Source organism: Drosophila bipectinata, chromosome 2L (genome assembly GCF_030179905.1).
Source record: "Drosophila bipectinata strain 14024-0381.07 chromosome 2L, DbipHiC1v2, whole genome shotgun sequence".
Lineage (NCBI taxonomy): Eukaryota > Metazoa > Arthropoda > Insecta > Diptera > Drosophilidae > Drosophila > Drosophila bipectinata.
The window spans coordinates 19,663,792-19,676,877 of NC_091736.1; the positions used below are offsets into that span (position 1 = coordinate 19,663,792).

At 40.5% G+C, this 13,086-nt stretch overlaps 3 protein-coding genes across 13 annotated transcripts in view; 2 read left to right on the forward strand and 1 right to left on the reverse strand.

Moving 5' to 3' along the window:
* The first annotated feature begins 29 nt into the window (after positions 1 to 29).
* Positions 30 to 1,956, forward strand: Rbsn-5 (Rabenosyn-5). Its single transcript, XM_017244235.3, has 3 exons — positions 30 to 919; positions 976 to 1,586; positions 1,648 to 1,956. The coding sequence occupies exons 1-3, from the start codon at positions 256 to 258 to the stop codon at positions 1,885 to 1,887; spliced, it is 1,515 nt and encodes a 504-aa protein (XP_017099724.2). The 5' UTR covers positions 30 to 255; the 3' UTR covers positions 1,888 to 1,956.
* Positions 1,944 to 2,592, reverse strand: Acbp1 (Acyl-CoA binding protein 1). Its single transcript, XM_017244239.3, has 3 exons — positions 2,444 to 2,592; positions 2,274 to 2,388; positions 1,944 to 2,215 (listed from the first exon to the last, which is right to left on the reverse strand). The coding sequence occupies exons 1-3, from the start codon at positions 2,450 to 2,452 to the stop codon at positions 2,073 to 2,075; spliced, it is 267 nt and encodes an 88-aa protein (XP_017099728.1). The 5' UTR covers positions 2,453 to 2,592; the 3' UTR covers positions 1,944 to 2,072.
* Positions 2,593 to 3,175: 583 nt separating this feature from the next.
* Positions 3,176 to 13,086, forward strand: part of Piezo (piezo type mechanosensitive ion channel component) — a 29,187-nt gene continuing 19,276 nt past the window's right edge. For 5 of the 11 annotated variants that reach the window (XM_070277264.1, XM_070277265.1, XM_070277268.1 and 2 more), the window contains exon 1: positions 3,180 to 3,570. The gene's annotated coding sequence lies outside the window, so the exon portion shown is untranslated. Of the gene's footprint in view, positions 3,571 to 13,086 lie in introns of all 11 variants that reach the window. The other 6 variants (XM_070277261.1, XM_070277266.1, XM_070277269.1 and 3 more) reach the window with 3 other exon arrangements.

Here is a 13,086-nt window from a genome sequence, read left to right on the forward strand (position 1 = left end):
GAACGCGTTTCGTGGTAAGCGACAGCTCCGAAGAGTAAGCAGATTTAGATTAGTCGAAAAAATATTCGCTAATAGTTTATTTAAATAATATATTCTAAAATTGTAGCTTTTACGCTTAGGTAGGTTGGTAATCTGCAATGTTGCGGCCTTATTTGCAGTGAACCACAACGAAGCTATCGTTTTGCGGGGTGGACATTCCAAAAACACACCCACCAAAAAGTCAAGTCAGAAAACAAGTGATTACTTATCGCCAGGATGTCGGGTAATCCCTTTGATAGCGACGATGACGAGAGTGCAGCCAGCGGAGAAATCCTCGAGGGGTTCCTCTGTCCCATTTGCCGGGCGGACCTCAAATCCATCGACATGCTTACGGAGCATTTCGCAAAGCAGCATGCTGAAGAGGAGGCCACCCTCAAGACCTTCAAGGACATATTCGTCAAGGCCAAGAAGAAGATTCTGAATAACTTTGAGGACGAGAGAGTAGCAGGTGGGGCTTCTTCGTCGGGAAGTGCCACTGCCTCGGCAGCTTCAAAGAATGGTAACGGAGACCAAAAGGGGCCGAGTAACGCCCGTTCCCGAATGAATGTCTTCAACCATATGAGCAAGCAGCAGGCGGGAGCCGAGTGCTCGCATTTTGAATACTTTCAATCTGTGCGCAATCCACGCTTGGAGCGGTATGCCAGTGAGACGAACAAACTAATTATCAGGCTGCATCGACTGCTGAAAGATATGCCCACGGATTCGGTGCAACGACGTCAGCATGAGCAGCAAACCGTGGCCTGGCTGGATGGCAGTTCCGTGAAGCTGTGCCCAAGCTGCGCCAAGAGTTTTCACATTGCCAGGAGGCAGCATCATTGTCGCCTCTGTGGCGGTATTATGTGCAATGACTGCTCCAAATTCCTACCATTAGAGGATGCTAGTAGGTGATCTGCTTAGACCCGTAATTCCTTTTCTAATTTAATTTTTCCATTACAGTGCAACTGGCAAGCCTTTCTACCACGCGTAGCGAACCTCTGCAGCAGCTCCATCAAAACGAACGTGCCATTCGGCTCTGCGAACACTGCCTTTGGCTGCTCGACACTCGAAGGGACATGCACGAGAGTCGCACATGCCGCCCACTGCTCATGCAGGTCTATGAACAAATCAGGCAGCTCCAAAAAGAGGTTACTCCAGAACTGGACATGTACCTAAAGATCATCAACAGCTTGAACGATGGCGATACCATTTTTACGCTGGCGGATGCAGGTGCTCTTCGAGGAAAGATTGGCCAGGTGGCGGAAGCCATGGACCTGCGGAGCAAACGCATCTTGGCCATCTTTTGTGAGCCTGGCAGTCGTGAAGAAGCTCTCAAAAAGGCCATTCGCTTGGGCTGTATTAAAACTATTAAGGATCGTATGCTATCCTTGCCCCCACTGCCCGATGAGGAGCACATTCGCCAGATGCAGGAGCGTCGTCGCATGGAGACCGAACAGCGCATCCTCACTGAGCAACGTATGGCCATGGAAGCCTTTGAGCGGAGGAACCAGGCAGCCAAGATGGCGGGAGAAAGTGCGGCTGGACCCGAGAGTAGATCCTTTGCCCAAGGGGTATATTTTTCAAAGTTTTTTTTGTCTACTTATCTTAAAATACCATTTATTTTTCCTCCAGACGGATCTACAATCTTTGAACAATTGGTCGGCTCCACAGGCCGCCACCAAGGTCAGCTTGGACGACCCCCTGATCGAGCAAATCAACATCATCAAAGGCTACATTAAGCAGGCTCGCCAGGACATGAACTTCGATGTGGTGGAGACCCTGGAGCTCAATCTGCGCGAGCTTCAAAGAGAAGTATACGAGAGACAACGCCAGTCGCAGGGCAGCTTTCCCGCCTCTCCCTCCGAAGCCTGATCAGTATCCTATCTAGTTGTATATATAACCATTCCCGCTTTGACAAATTATATGAATGCAGTTCGTTAAGTCGGTGTATATTTGGTGCAAAAGCCTGAAAATTAAAAAACTTTGTGCGGTTGACGACCACTGAGATTGCAAATGCAACGGATGTATGGAGAAAATACCGGTCTGGGTAAAAGTATCTATGCTTTGAGACCCAAAGAAGTTACCAGAGCCTGGGCCTTGGCAACGTAAGCACTCTCGGCGTCAGACTTGCTCATGCCCTTGCGGTTGTTCCACGCCTCCCACTTGGCCTTGCCTTTGAAGTCCAGAAAGCCGGGCTTATCTGGAATATAAGTTGGTTAGGTTTTGAATTCCAGAAACGTATTAGCTCCGAGAACCACCTGTATTGCAGTCTCCCACGGTGGCCTGCTTGTAGAGGCTATATAGTTCCAGCAGATCATTATCTGAGGGCGTGGTGTTCAGATTTTTCACATCCTCGGCCGCTTTGTTGAATTCCTTTTGAATGGATAGTTAGCTTGAAATTAAATAATGGATTTTGGTCATATTTAACCTGTGACATGTTGGACAGCGCTTTAAAGAACGGTGTTTTCTTAAAAATTGGACTAAATTTGCCAAAAAAAACTAGTGTTGTGGATAATATATAAAATTTATCGATATCATTTTTATAAGAGTTATATTTATCGTGATATCCATATCGGGATAAAGATCTAAAAATATCGAAAATTAATTTTTGGCGCGCTTCAAGTGAAGTTTTAGTCCGAACATTTAAAAAAAAAATGTAACAATTTGAATTTTACTAAGCTAAAAGGAAAAAAAGTCTAAACAAGAGAGGAAAGCTAACTTGTCCACAGTGATGGCTATATCTTCCCCAATTCTCATTCGATTCTCAAGCGGAGTACCTTAAACGATTTCTCGATCGATTCTCAACCATTCTGCATCAAAATCCTGAGACGAAATATTTTTTAGATATTTTGTCCATTTTTCGTCATGGGATCCCTTGAAAATGGGGTTTTCCCTTATTTAGTCCGCAGTGTCGACTATATATTTCTCAATTCCATTCCGACTCTTAAGCGGAAAAGAATAAATTAATGTGGACTTAAATCAACTTTTTTTTAAAATGTATTGTCCAATTAAATTTATCTTAAAATTCTTTTAAACTCCTTTAAAATTCAAAAATTGTACCATTTATCGATACGTCGATATATTGTTATTTCGATATATTGTCAACAACCCTATTTTCGACATCGCCAACAGCTGATTCGAAGTGGCTGCGTTGTTGTTATTATTCGACGACGCGGACCATTCGTTTTTTTCTTTTTGAAATTCAAAGGTTCGGATACACGCGTGTCGGATGCCGCGGTGTCAGCCTGTAAAAATCGAAGCAGAGCCGAGACAACAACAGTTGCGCTAGCCGTGCTAACCGAATAAAAATATAAATATTACACCCCCTCGGGGTAATCAAAGGTGCGAAAGGTGCAGTTTTAAAATCAGCTATTGATGATAGAGCTCCCAAATAATTGGAAAATAAAACCGAATTCCGCAGCGAAAGTGGCAAAGAGCTCAGTGCGTTCGTGTGTGGTAGTGAGTGAGAGGGAGTGTTGTTGTTGACATTTGGCCAGAAATCATTTGGTTGGCTTTGTTTTTGTTGTGGCCACCGCCAGAGCTTATGCAAATGTGGTATGTGATATTATAAAACTTACAAATTTCTTTTGTTTTGCTCCCCGTTGTAACTCTGCCTAGCAACTGGAGCTCAAAATGGGCTCCTAATCGGTTATACCTTTGAGTGGCAAATCCACGCTTTACAAGTGGCAAGTGTGAAGAGCAAACAAGAAAAAAACCGACAGCCGAATGCAAACAAACAACACATTTGATTTTCTTTACGGATTTCCCATGGTCTAGTTCCGCTCCTTCGATAGTCCTACCCACCCACCTATTTGTTCTATTTTGTGTTTCTCGTTGGCGGCCTCTAGAGGTTCAACATTCTGGCTAGTTGTAATCGCCCCGCTGCACCTTCTATAGAGTGTATTTTCAGCTGTTGATCTATTTTTAATTTCATTAACGAACTGCAGGCTTTTTTAGATCACATCGAGCAAGTTCTCTGTTAACTGTGTCAATTAGTTTCGAGAATTAGCACAAGATACGTATGGCAGAATCAGTGTAAATAACTTTCAATTATGTGTTTACAAGTGGGGCGATAAGAGAAGTAGTATCGGTAGTAGCCCCTTCATTAATGGATGACTTTCCTCAAACCCACTGCGATAACGCCGACAAAACTTTGACCCAGAAGCACTTCAAGATTAGCCACGGTCAAGTAGCGGGGGAAATGGAGGAGGAGCTGCAGTTGCGGTCAAAATAATATGAATCATGTGATATACATAACGACTTAAACATTTTTTAATCACCTGCACGAAATAAGCTGCGACCCACTGTATATTTTGTTTGGTTTAAAAATGGCTTTTATGTTTTATTAATTCTGGACTTTTAAAATAAAATTAAAATAAAAATTTTGACAAATAAAATGTATTCTTTGTATAAATCAAATCTTGCAGAGAGTATTTTAATTTTGGCGTTGTTGGTTTTTATTACAAGAGGGTATTTTAAGAAGCTATATTAGAAGCTTTGGGTTTTATTTAAAAATTAATATTTAGGAAAGAAGAATATTACAAGTCAAATAAGGATCAGCTCTATCCGATAGCTATGTATAGGATATTGGAATAAATATTTCTTTATGTTTTTCTACTTTAAAATATTATTAAAAAGGCATTAAAATATTATTAAAAGGCATTACTTGATCTTTTTCATTCCCAAGTTTCCTTAAAATAAAAATTTGTGCCTCGAATACTTCTACCCTTTTGAATATTTAAAATGTAATTGCTATAAACCTAACTGCAGTTGTAGTTAGTTGGTGTGTGATATGCAAACAAGAGGCCCGGTCTTATCAGCTTTTCTTTGCGCTGCACTCGCACTTTCAACCACATATGGCAGGAGTCCACGGTCGGCTATTCTGTTTGTTGTTTAAGGTTTGAGGTTTGAGGCACTTGTTTATTATTTACACTTTTTGGCATTAAGAAGGTAGTCAGGTGACAGACAGACAGTCACAGAGGGGGTGTTTGGCAAAGAAAAACATAGGGATAGTCACTAAACTGTCTGTAAAAATAGTGTGATTTGAAAGAGAGACTACAACTTTCATTGAGGGGTTCCTAATTGAACTATTTAGTTGGAAAGCCCTTAACCTGGCAAATTGTCATTTACTTTGCTGCATTTCATCCAATTTGACTTTTGCCATTGGCTTGCAACATCGCTTGTTGCTTTCGCAATATTTGCAATCAATAAATGACGCATTTTATTTTGGCGGAATCCACGACGTCGCCCCTGGTCTAGTAGGCGACTATATGTATTGGATTCATGGCATTATCGTGGCTTGGGAACTTGCACAGACTCATGTGTGTTTGTTTTTTAATGAAACAAATAATATAATCGCTTGATGACTTCATAAGTATTTTTAAACCCTCTCGTCCACTGTATGTTTCATCGATTTTCTGTCTGGAATCATTTTTATTATAATTGATTGTTGATCAGATCAAAGTATTCTTTATTGTTACATTAAATTTGAACACGAAACATTGTTTTGATTTGCGGATATTCGCCTTTGAGTTGGTTTTTGGGGCAATTTTTGTACAAAATGCAGTATAATTCGATTTGATGGATGCACTGAGTTGTAAACAAACTAGGCTATTTAACTTGAAGGCAGGTTGTTGATTAATTGGATGCCCGAAATGGAAAAGCAACATCATTAGTTCTCATTTCCTCTATCTGAGCATCTTTTGTGATTACTTCTTGGCTGGCCAAGGATCGGAAATGTTGTTGCAATTAGTTTATGCTGCCATTCCCTGTGCCTTGTGCAACCTCGGAAAAGTTCTCCGCAAAACTGTTTCACTGTCAGTGCCTAAAAGTCGTTTACCACCCACCTACTAGCCATCCAACCAACCAACCAACCAAGCGCCGTCAACAAAATTTTTGGCACGAGAAAATTTCACTTTTATTGTGGAGAGCCAGCCAGCCAACCGGCACAGAACAGCCACATTTACCCTCCTCTATACTATATAGTTTATATAGATATATACACCCAGATAGGATAGGTAGGTTTTTTGAATGGGTGGTGGGTCTTTGGGGAAGATGGGCCCACGATGCCAACCGCATTTGTAAAACTGCAACAGCTGCAGTTATTTTTCAGCTTGTTTTGTTTGTCGCTCGACGATGCCACTGCAATTTTTCTTTTGTCTTCCTTTATTCCTGCCACTGCCACTGGCCCTGCCTGCCACTCCCATCATTCCACCTCTCTGGTCCTGTTAACATATTTGATTTTCGATTTTTGGCCAAATGCTTGCCCCGGAAATGCTCGTAGTATCCATATATTGAAGTGCCATATGGAGGAAATGAATTCTCACTGGATAGTTTCTGGGCCATGGTTTCATTCTAGAGAGTGGCTGTCTAAGGTAGTCTTATGGACTTAATTCTCACCACAAAACCTACTCACAAGTCAGCTTAAAGGTGCAACTTCTCTCCACCTGGTTCCCTCGGGCCCTGCACAGGTAAGAGGATGCATCTACATCAGTAGATAGGCAGCAGATGGTATTGTATCGCCCTCCTACCTGCTCCTTGGCCTTTGCCTTGTCGTGGCCTTTTTTGAACTGAAATATTTCAGCCGCCAGAGGCAAACTAGAAAACAGTATAAAACAAACGAATTCCTCAACAATTTGTGCGTTGTTGCGTCATCGCATACGGAAAAGTATCTGTATATAGAACCCCCTTGTATAAAGCCATACATACACATACGTAGACTCGTATATCTCTGGGAACCATAAAACAAAACTCCACCACGGTCTGAGTCTGGCTTTGATATTTTAGAGAACTTGTTTCCATTTTATTTTAGCGCTTTTGAGCGATAAGCTCACATATACTAGCATTTTTATTTATATATGAATTTCCTCTTGAATTCCACTGTCACCGCTTCTAAATGGTTTAATTAAATTTTAGTTTTATCGCCGACAGCCAGAGAATATATTTCTATATCAGAGAAGAAATGAATATTAGCTGGCATTCCCCTTGGCCGGCTTATCGGCGTATCGGTGCGGGTGCGGGAGCTTCAAATCAAAACAAAAAATAAATAAGAACCGCAGAGAACCGTAGAGAACCGCATAGACATAGAGTATACCTATATATATGGATATATGGACGACTATTTCTAACAATAAGTAGCACGAATAGGTGCCTGCTTGACTTCTCATGCGTAAATGTTTGCTATTTTTCCCCCGATTCTCAGGGGCGTGAGAATAAGCCCGAGCCTGAAACCTTTTGCTTCTAAATTTTGGATCGGTTTTCTTTGAAACTACTACTAGTTCCCTGTTCGATATCAAATACTTTATTACAAAGTGTGCAATGACGCGATTAGCTGCCTGGGGTTGTGCTTCGTTGGTCTTAAGGAATTTTCTTAAATAGAACCAATATAAGCATGGCATCATGCTTAAGTTCCATTCTAATTCCATTTAAGTCATATTTTTAATAATAAATAGGACCATAACTTGTAAGGTTGCCTCGACCTGTTGACTCAACGATAGCCATCAAGTCAAGTTGCGTCAACTATTTGAAAGCATGTTAATGTCAGGTCGTAATCCTAAGGACCTCCTGGCAGGACACACTCGCTATGGCCTGTTGCGTGCCTTCTCAGAGGGACTACACTATACATTCTATGAAATGATGAATGAACGAAATATGACATTCCACGAGTGTCCACTTTTTTCGATGGTTTGGCTTGGAGCTGGTAATGAAATTAGCAAGTGAAGAGCTCCAAGGAAAGTGTCATAAAAAGAGTCCTTTTTATGGACGAAGCAAATGAAATGGAAAGTGAAAATGGCCGAGCTAAAGGATGAATTCGTGACCGGGCCAGTCCTTTGCCATTTCGCTACATTTGTCACTATTAATGTCGCGTTTGCTGGCCGCTACAATTTTCTGGGCGGAGTAATTGCACAAAAATATACACCATATGTGTGTCTGACTGTCAGGAGGAGCGTCCACACTACGTGCCTTTCAAATAAATTAAAAAAATACGAAAGAAAAGGAATAAAAAGCTAACAATATCGCTTAACTAACTGTTTCGGTTCTTTGGACCGAATGCATCAGCAAAACTGTTAGTTAATGGACAGGAGCATAGCAGGGAGCTGTCTTCCTTTCGCTCCTGCCACGCCAGATACGTTTTAGACACACAGCACACATGGCGGATGTGTAATATGCTCTGACAGGCCAAACAGAGAGCCGCTCACTGCACATTTTATGATATTTGTTCGCTGTGGAGAATCCACAGGCCGCATCACCCACCGCCCACTGACCATCACTACCCATACCACTGGCTACTGCCACTTTGTTGTCGATGCTCGTGTGCACAGCTGGTGCTGGTGCTGGTGCACTACCATGGGCCAAAATCACTTAACGCTTGCTAAAATTATATGGGGCGTGTTGGTCCTGAGTTTAAATGGTTGAGCAAAAACAATAGCTGTTCTTAATTTGATTGTAGTGTAAAATAAAAATAGAGAAGATGCTCTTCTGTTTTTATATTCATTCTTTTTACTGCAAAAATGTTTGACCTTTTATTTAAGGGGGTGTTGTCAGTTGGAATCTTGAATTTAAGGTGCTTATTTAAGTTACAATAATTACAATGTATAGTAAAGAATCACAAATAATAATAATCTAATAAACTATAATTTTTTCAAATAAATTCGCTAGCATCGAAACTATGGAAAAACTCAAATGGCTACTGTTAAAAAAAATTGAGTTTTTGTTACTTTTTTCTTTTACCACTTTTGAATTTAAACTAAATAAAAATAAATAATATAAAAAATAAATAAATAATAATTAAAATAAATAAATAAATATATATATAATAATAAATATATATAAATAAATATTGGAGGTAGTTCCCATCATATGGACAACTTTTAAGATTATTCTCTAATATGTTGAGGCAAACAGGCCAAGGAAGAAATAAGTATGTAAAATAATATTTTCGAATATTTATTTTGTTCGAAAAGTGTTTCAAAAAGTAGAAATTTTAAAGACTTTTATAGTTTTATTTCTATGTCTAAAAACTCTGGATAGTTATAATCTGGAAAGTTCTCTCTGGATTGATTTAGGTCTTTCTAAAATAAAATGATTTTTCCAAAAAATACTATTTAAGACATATGCTTTGTTCTTTTTTTAAGACTAGTTTTTCTTAATATATCGCCTTAAAAAAGATGAAATTTCTATTATTTTATAGATAAGAATACATTTTGAGAAAACCCTTTTAAAGACTCACTAAAAAAATTAAAAATATAGACAACAACCATGGTTCTTCTCAGCGGGAGCTTTTCGGGGGCTCGGTCGCTCAGATAAATGTAGGCCAAGACCAGAGACGAATATGCATTTTGGTTGTAGCCGCCCCACTGCCGGCCCCCCTGTCACTTTGAGTGAAACGAAGGCGTTGGCCGCAGCTTGTGGGGCCATTAGCTCACCCTTCCCCTTACCCTCCATGGGCAGCCCAATGGCATGAAGAAGGGGTCGCAACCACTTTGAAATTAATTTCCCTTGTGAAATTTACGTACACGCTGTTGTAAGAATTGCCCTTGCCTGCCCCTCGGTCTGCATAAAAGATTACGAAGGGCCGGTGGCAGAGAGAGGGTCACTGCAAGTGACCCAAATCTTGTCCAGATGGCGGGGAATCCGCTCCCGTTGCATGTGAAATTAATATCATTGGAATTAATTGCATATTCACCATTAATTGTGTTATTTAATTAAAGCTTTTTTGATAAATGCGGGCTGGATTCCAATTATTTTCTAATCAAATATTCTTCTGCGGTTTTTTTATTTAACAACTCTTCTAAAATCCTTCCATATCTACATATTTTTGAATCTGAGTCATAAGTCTCTCGTTTCCATAAAAATAACCAAAATATGATTAAAAAATAAAAAAAAACTCCCGGGTTTTATGACAATATTCTAAAAGCAAACAATTTCTAGTGCAGATTTCTTTGTCGTGTCACAGTTTTCTTGGCAACTTAATTTCGAGGGAGAATTGCATGTGAAATTTTCCGCTTTTCTGCTTTTCCGCTTGTTGTGCTTTTTATGGCCGAGCTTTCTTGTCGAAAACGCACACAGGAATGTCAAATGAAATTCTTGTTCCATTACTCCCCGTACTCCCCTCTTATTTTAAACGAGTATTGCGTGTTTTTAAGTAATTATGTTCTGATTCGCGACTTCTATTTTTTGCCCCTTGCGGCAACAAGGGGTTAATAATTGTCCGAGTATTGACATTGACTGTCATCAGCAAAAAAAAGTGACGTCACTGACAGAGTGTCATGGGTTTTTAGTAGCAATTGCAGCTAGTAGCTCCAAACCCACCCCAACAAATCGCAGATTACGACCCTAAACCCCTAAAAAAAAGAAACTAAAAATAGAGGAAACTGGAGTCAAGCTTCTGGGCGCTGGACATTTGTAATTAATGTTAAATTAATGTCCCCAAGACACGCTGCCAGGAAGGAGACCGTTCTCAGGAACTGGCCAGGGATTAGGTGACTTTGTCAACGCTTTTCCTGTTTGTACTCCAAGAGAATAAAATTGCAAACATTATTGCTAGCAACTGGCAGCGGGAAACGGGTGCCAACGCCCAGACAAAGTTCAAGTGGCTGGCAGACTTGGCAGTGAAGCTGCACTAATGAATGCCAAGGGGGTGTTGGCTGGGTGGATCGGGGAAGCCAAGCCGAAGGTCGCCACGATATCAGACTTGCAATTGAGTTCTTCTCTAGGGGCGCTATCTAAAAGAGTTATTCATGAAGAGTTTTTAGCATAAACCTACTTGTTTTGGTTGATTTAAATACCCTCCAAATACAATATCACGTATACGCCGCATAGACCTCATCAAATGTAATATTTGTTTGCAAATGCCCGAGAACATGCATTTAATATGCATTAACCATGACAACGAGGACCGCCTTGGGAATATCATTGGCGACATTGAAGTGTCCAATTCTAGAGACGAGCCAGTCTGCCAAGTCAATCCCATTGAACGCACATGCAAATGCCTCGTATGCTCTGTATCAGAAAATAAGAACAATAAACATTTCGATCAAATCGAAATAGAAATCGAAATGAAATTGGAATAGCAACCAGCAACAGGCCAACTGACAACAGCTGCTGTTTGATTGGAACTTGATAGAACCCACAGCTCTAGCTAATGCTGGAATCATAATATAATGCCAAAAAGCAGCAGCAGCGCCAAATGAATTAGTGGCGAATAGCACGCGGCCTAGCCCCCTTCCGGAATTTCGTATTCATAGCCATAGGGAGAGAGATGTTCCCCAAACTGGAGTCCATGCAGAAGCTAAGCAGCAACACGTGTCTCATTTGATTTTGATGGAACGATGCGACGTGGATGGGAAATGGCTTTGATTTTGGTTATATTCCTATTTTGGGGGCTGTAGTGGTTGGGGTGGAATGGGTTCACATTCAGACATTTAGAAACAATGACAGACAATATGGTATACTAACCTAAGAGATATTAAAGTCTATAATTCATTTAGTTATAAACATATGTATACTACAGTTCTTAAGAAAGATAATATAGTTCTTTAAATGATTATATTGTTTTTATACCCTTGCAGAGGGTATTATAATTTTGTCCAAAAGTGTGCAACGCAGTGAAGGAGACATCTCCGACCCTATAAAGTATATATATTCTTGATCAGGATCACCTCCTGAGTTGATATGAGCATGTCCGTCTGTCCGTCTGTCTGTCTGTCCGTTTCTACGCGAACTAGTCTCTCAGTTTTAAAGCTATCCTATAGCTGCCATATAACTGATTGATCGGAAAAGGTATAACTTTGGTGTTTTTAGAGTAAGAGAGTTAAAATTTGACATGAGCGCTATTTTTGGCAAAATAATACGACGAGCCAAATTTCATAAGGATCGGCCGAATGTATCTTATAGCTGCCATATAACTGAACGATCGGAAATGACCCAACTTTCGTGTTTTTGAAGATAGAAAGCTGGAACTTGGTACAGATTATATTTTGATCCATCCTACCAAATTTCATAAGGATCGGCCAACTATATCCGATGTTTGCGATATATATCCGGTTTTAGCTGCAAGGGTATATAAACTTCGGCTCCGCCCGAAGTTAGCTTTCCTTTCTTGTTTAAAATATACTATAGTCTTCTACCTCAAAAATTCCAAAAATAGAGTTTCAAGGGATTTCAAGGGGACCCATGGAAATACGAGATAAATAGCATGGTCTAAAACCAATACCCTGCAACCCTGCGATACCCTGCGATACCCGATACCCTGGGGCTCCTGTTAACAATAGCATACTCAAAAGGATACCATAGGGCATACTTCTGTTACTCATATAGACCCCAGTTCTTATTCTTAGAAATTATACTCGGAAATACTATTGTCCTTGTTTCTCAAACTATGTTATATTATGGTTTTTTGAAAACAATCTACAATTCTACATATAAAACTTGAGTATAGCTACGAGTTTACTAACCTCAAAGTTACTCTACTCTAGTTTATTGCTCTTATATATGTTTCTAGTTCTTTAAAAGATACTATAATCCATCAACCTAAACCTCTTCTTTTTAACAAAAACTTACCCATCTTTTAGTTTCAAACTTTTCTGCCTGGGACTCTACATTAAATTCCCATACAGACAGACACACTGCCATCAGCATTATTGCGCCATTAGACATCTGTTCAGACAGAGACAAGTAGGGCCAGCAACCGGCATTTATTTGGCTAAAATAGAGTACTTTTTACTGTTTTCATGCCTACCACTATTCATATTTTTTATCGCCATTAGGGGGTTCTGCGGACCCGTTGTTGTGGTCGGATGTATACATTTTTTGTGTCTAGGAGAATCTGTTTGTTTGCCCAGCGGCTGTGGTGGGGTGGGGTGGGGTTGGACTGTGTGGGGCTTAGGTGTGGCCCCACTTGAGGTTTGTCGGCTCGTCATGCCGGCTACGGGCCCATCCCCTCTTAACTACCCCTCTCGGCCATGTTCTCGCCTCTCTTATTAGCCCACATTATGTCGGATATATTTGCGTTGGAGGCGTTGGCGGCGTCGTTTCGCTTGCTCTTCTCCGTACATTCTCTGGCGAGTTCTC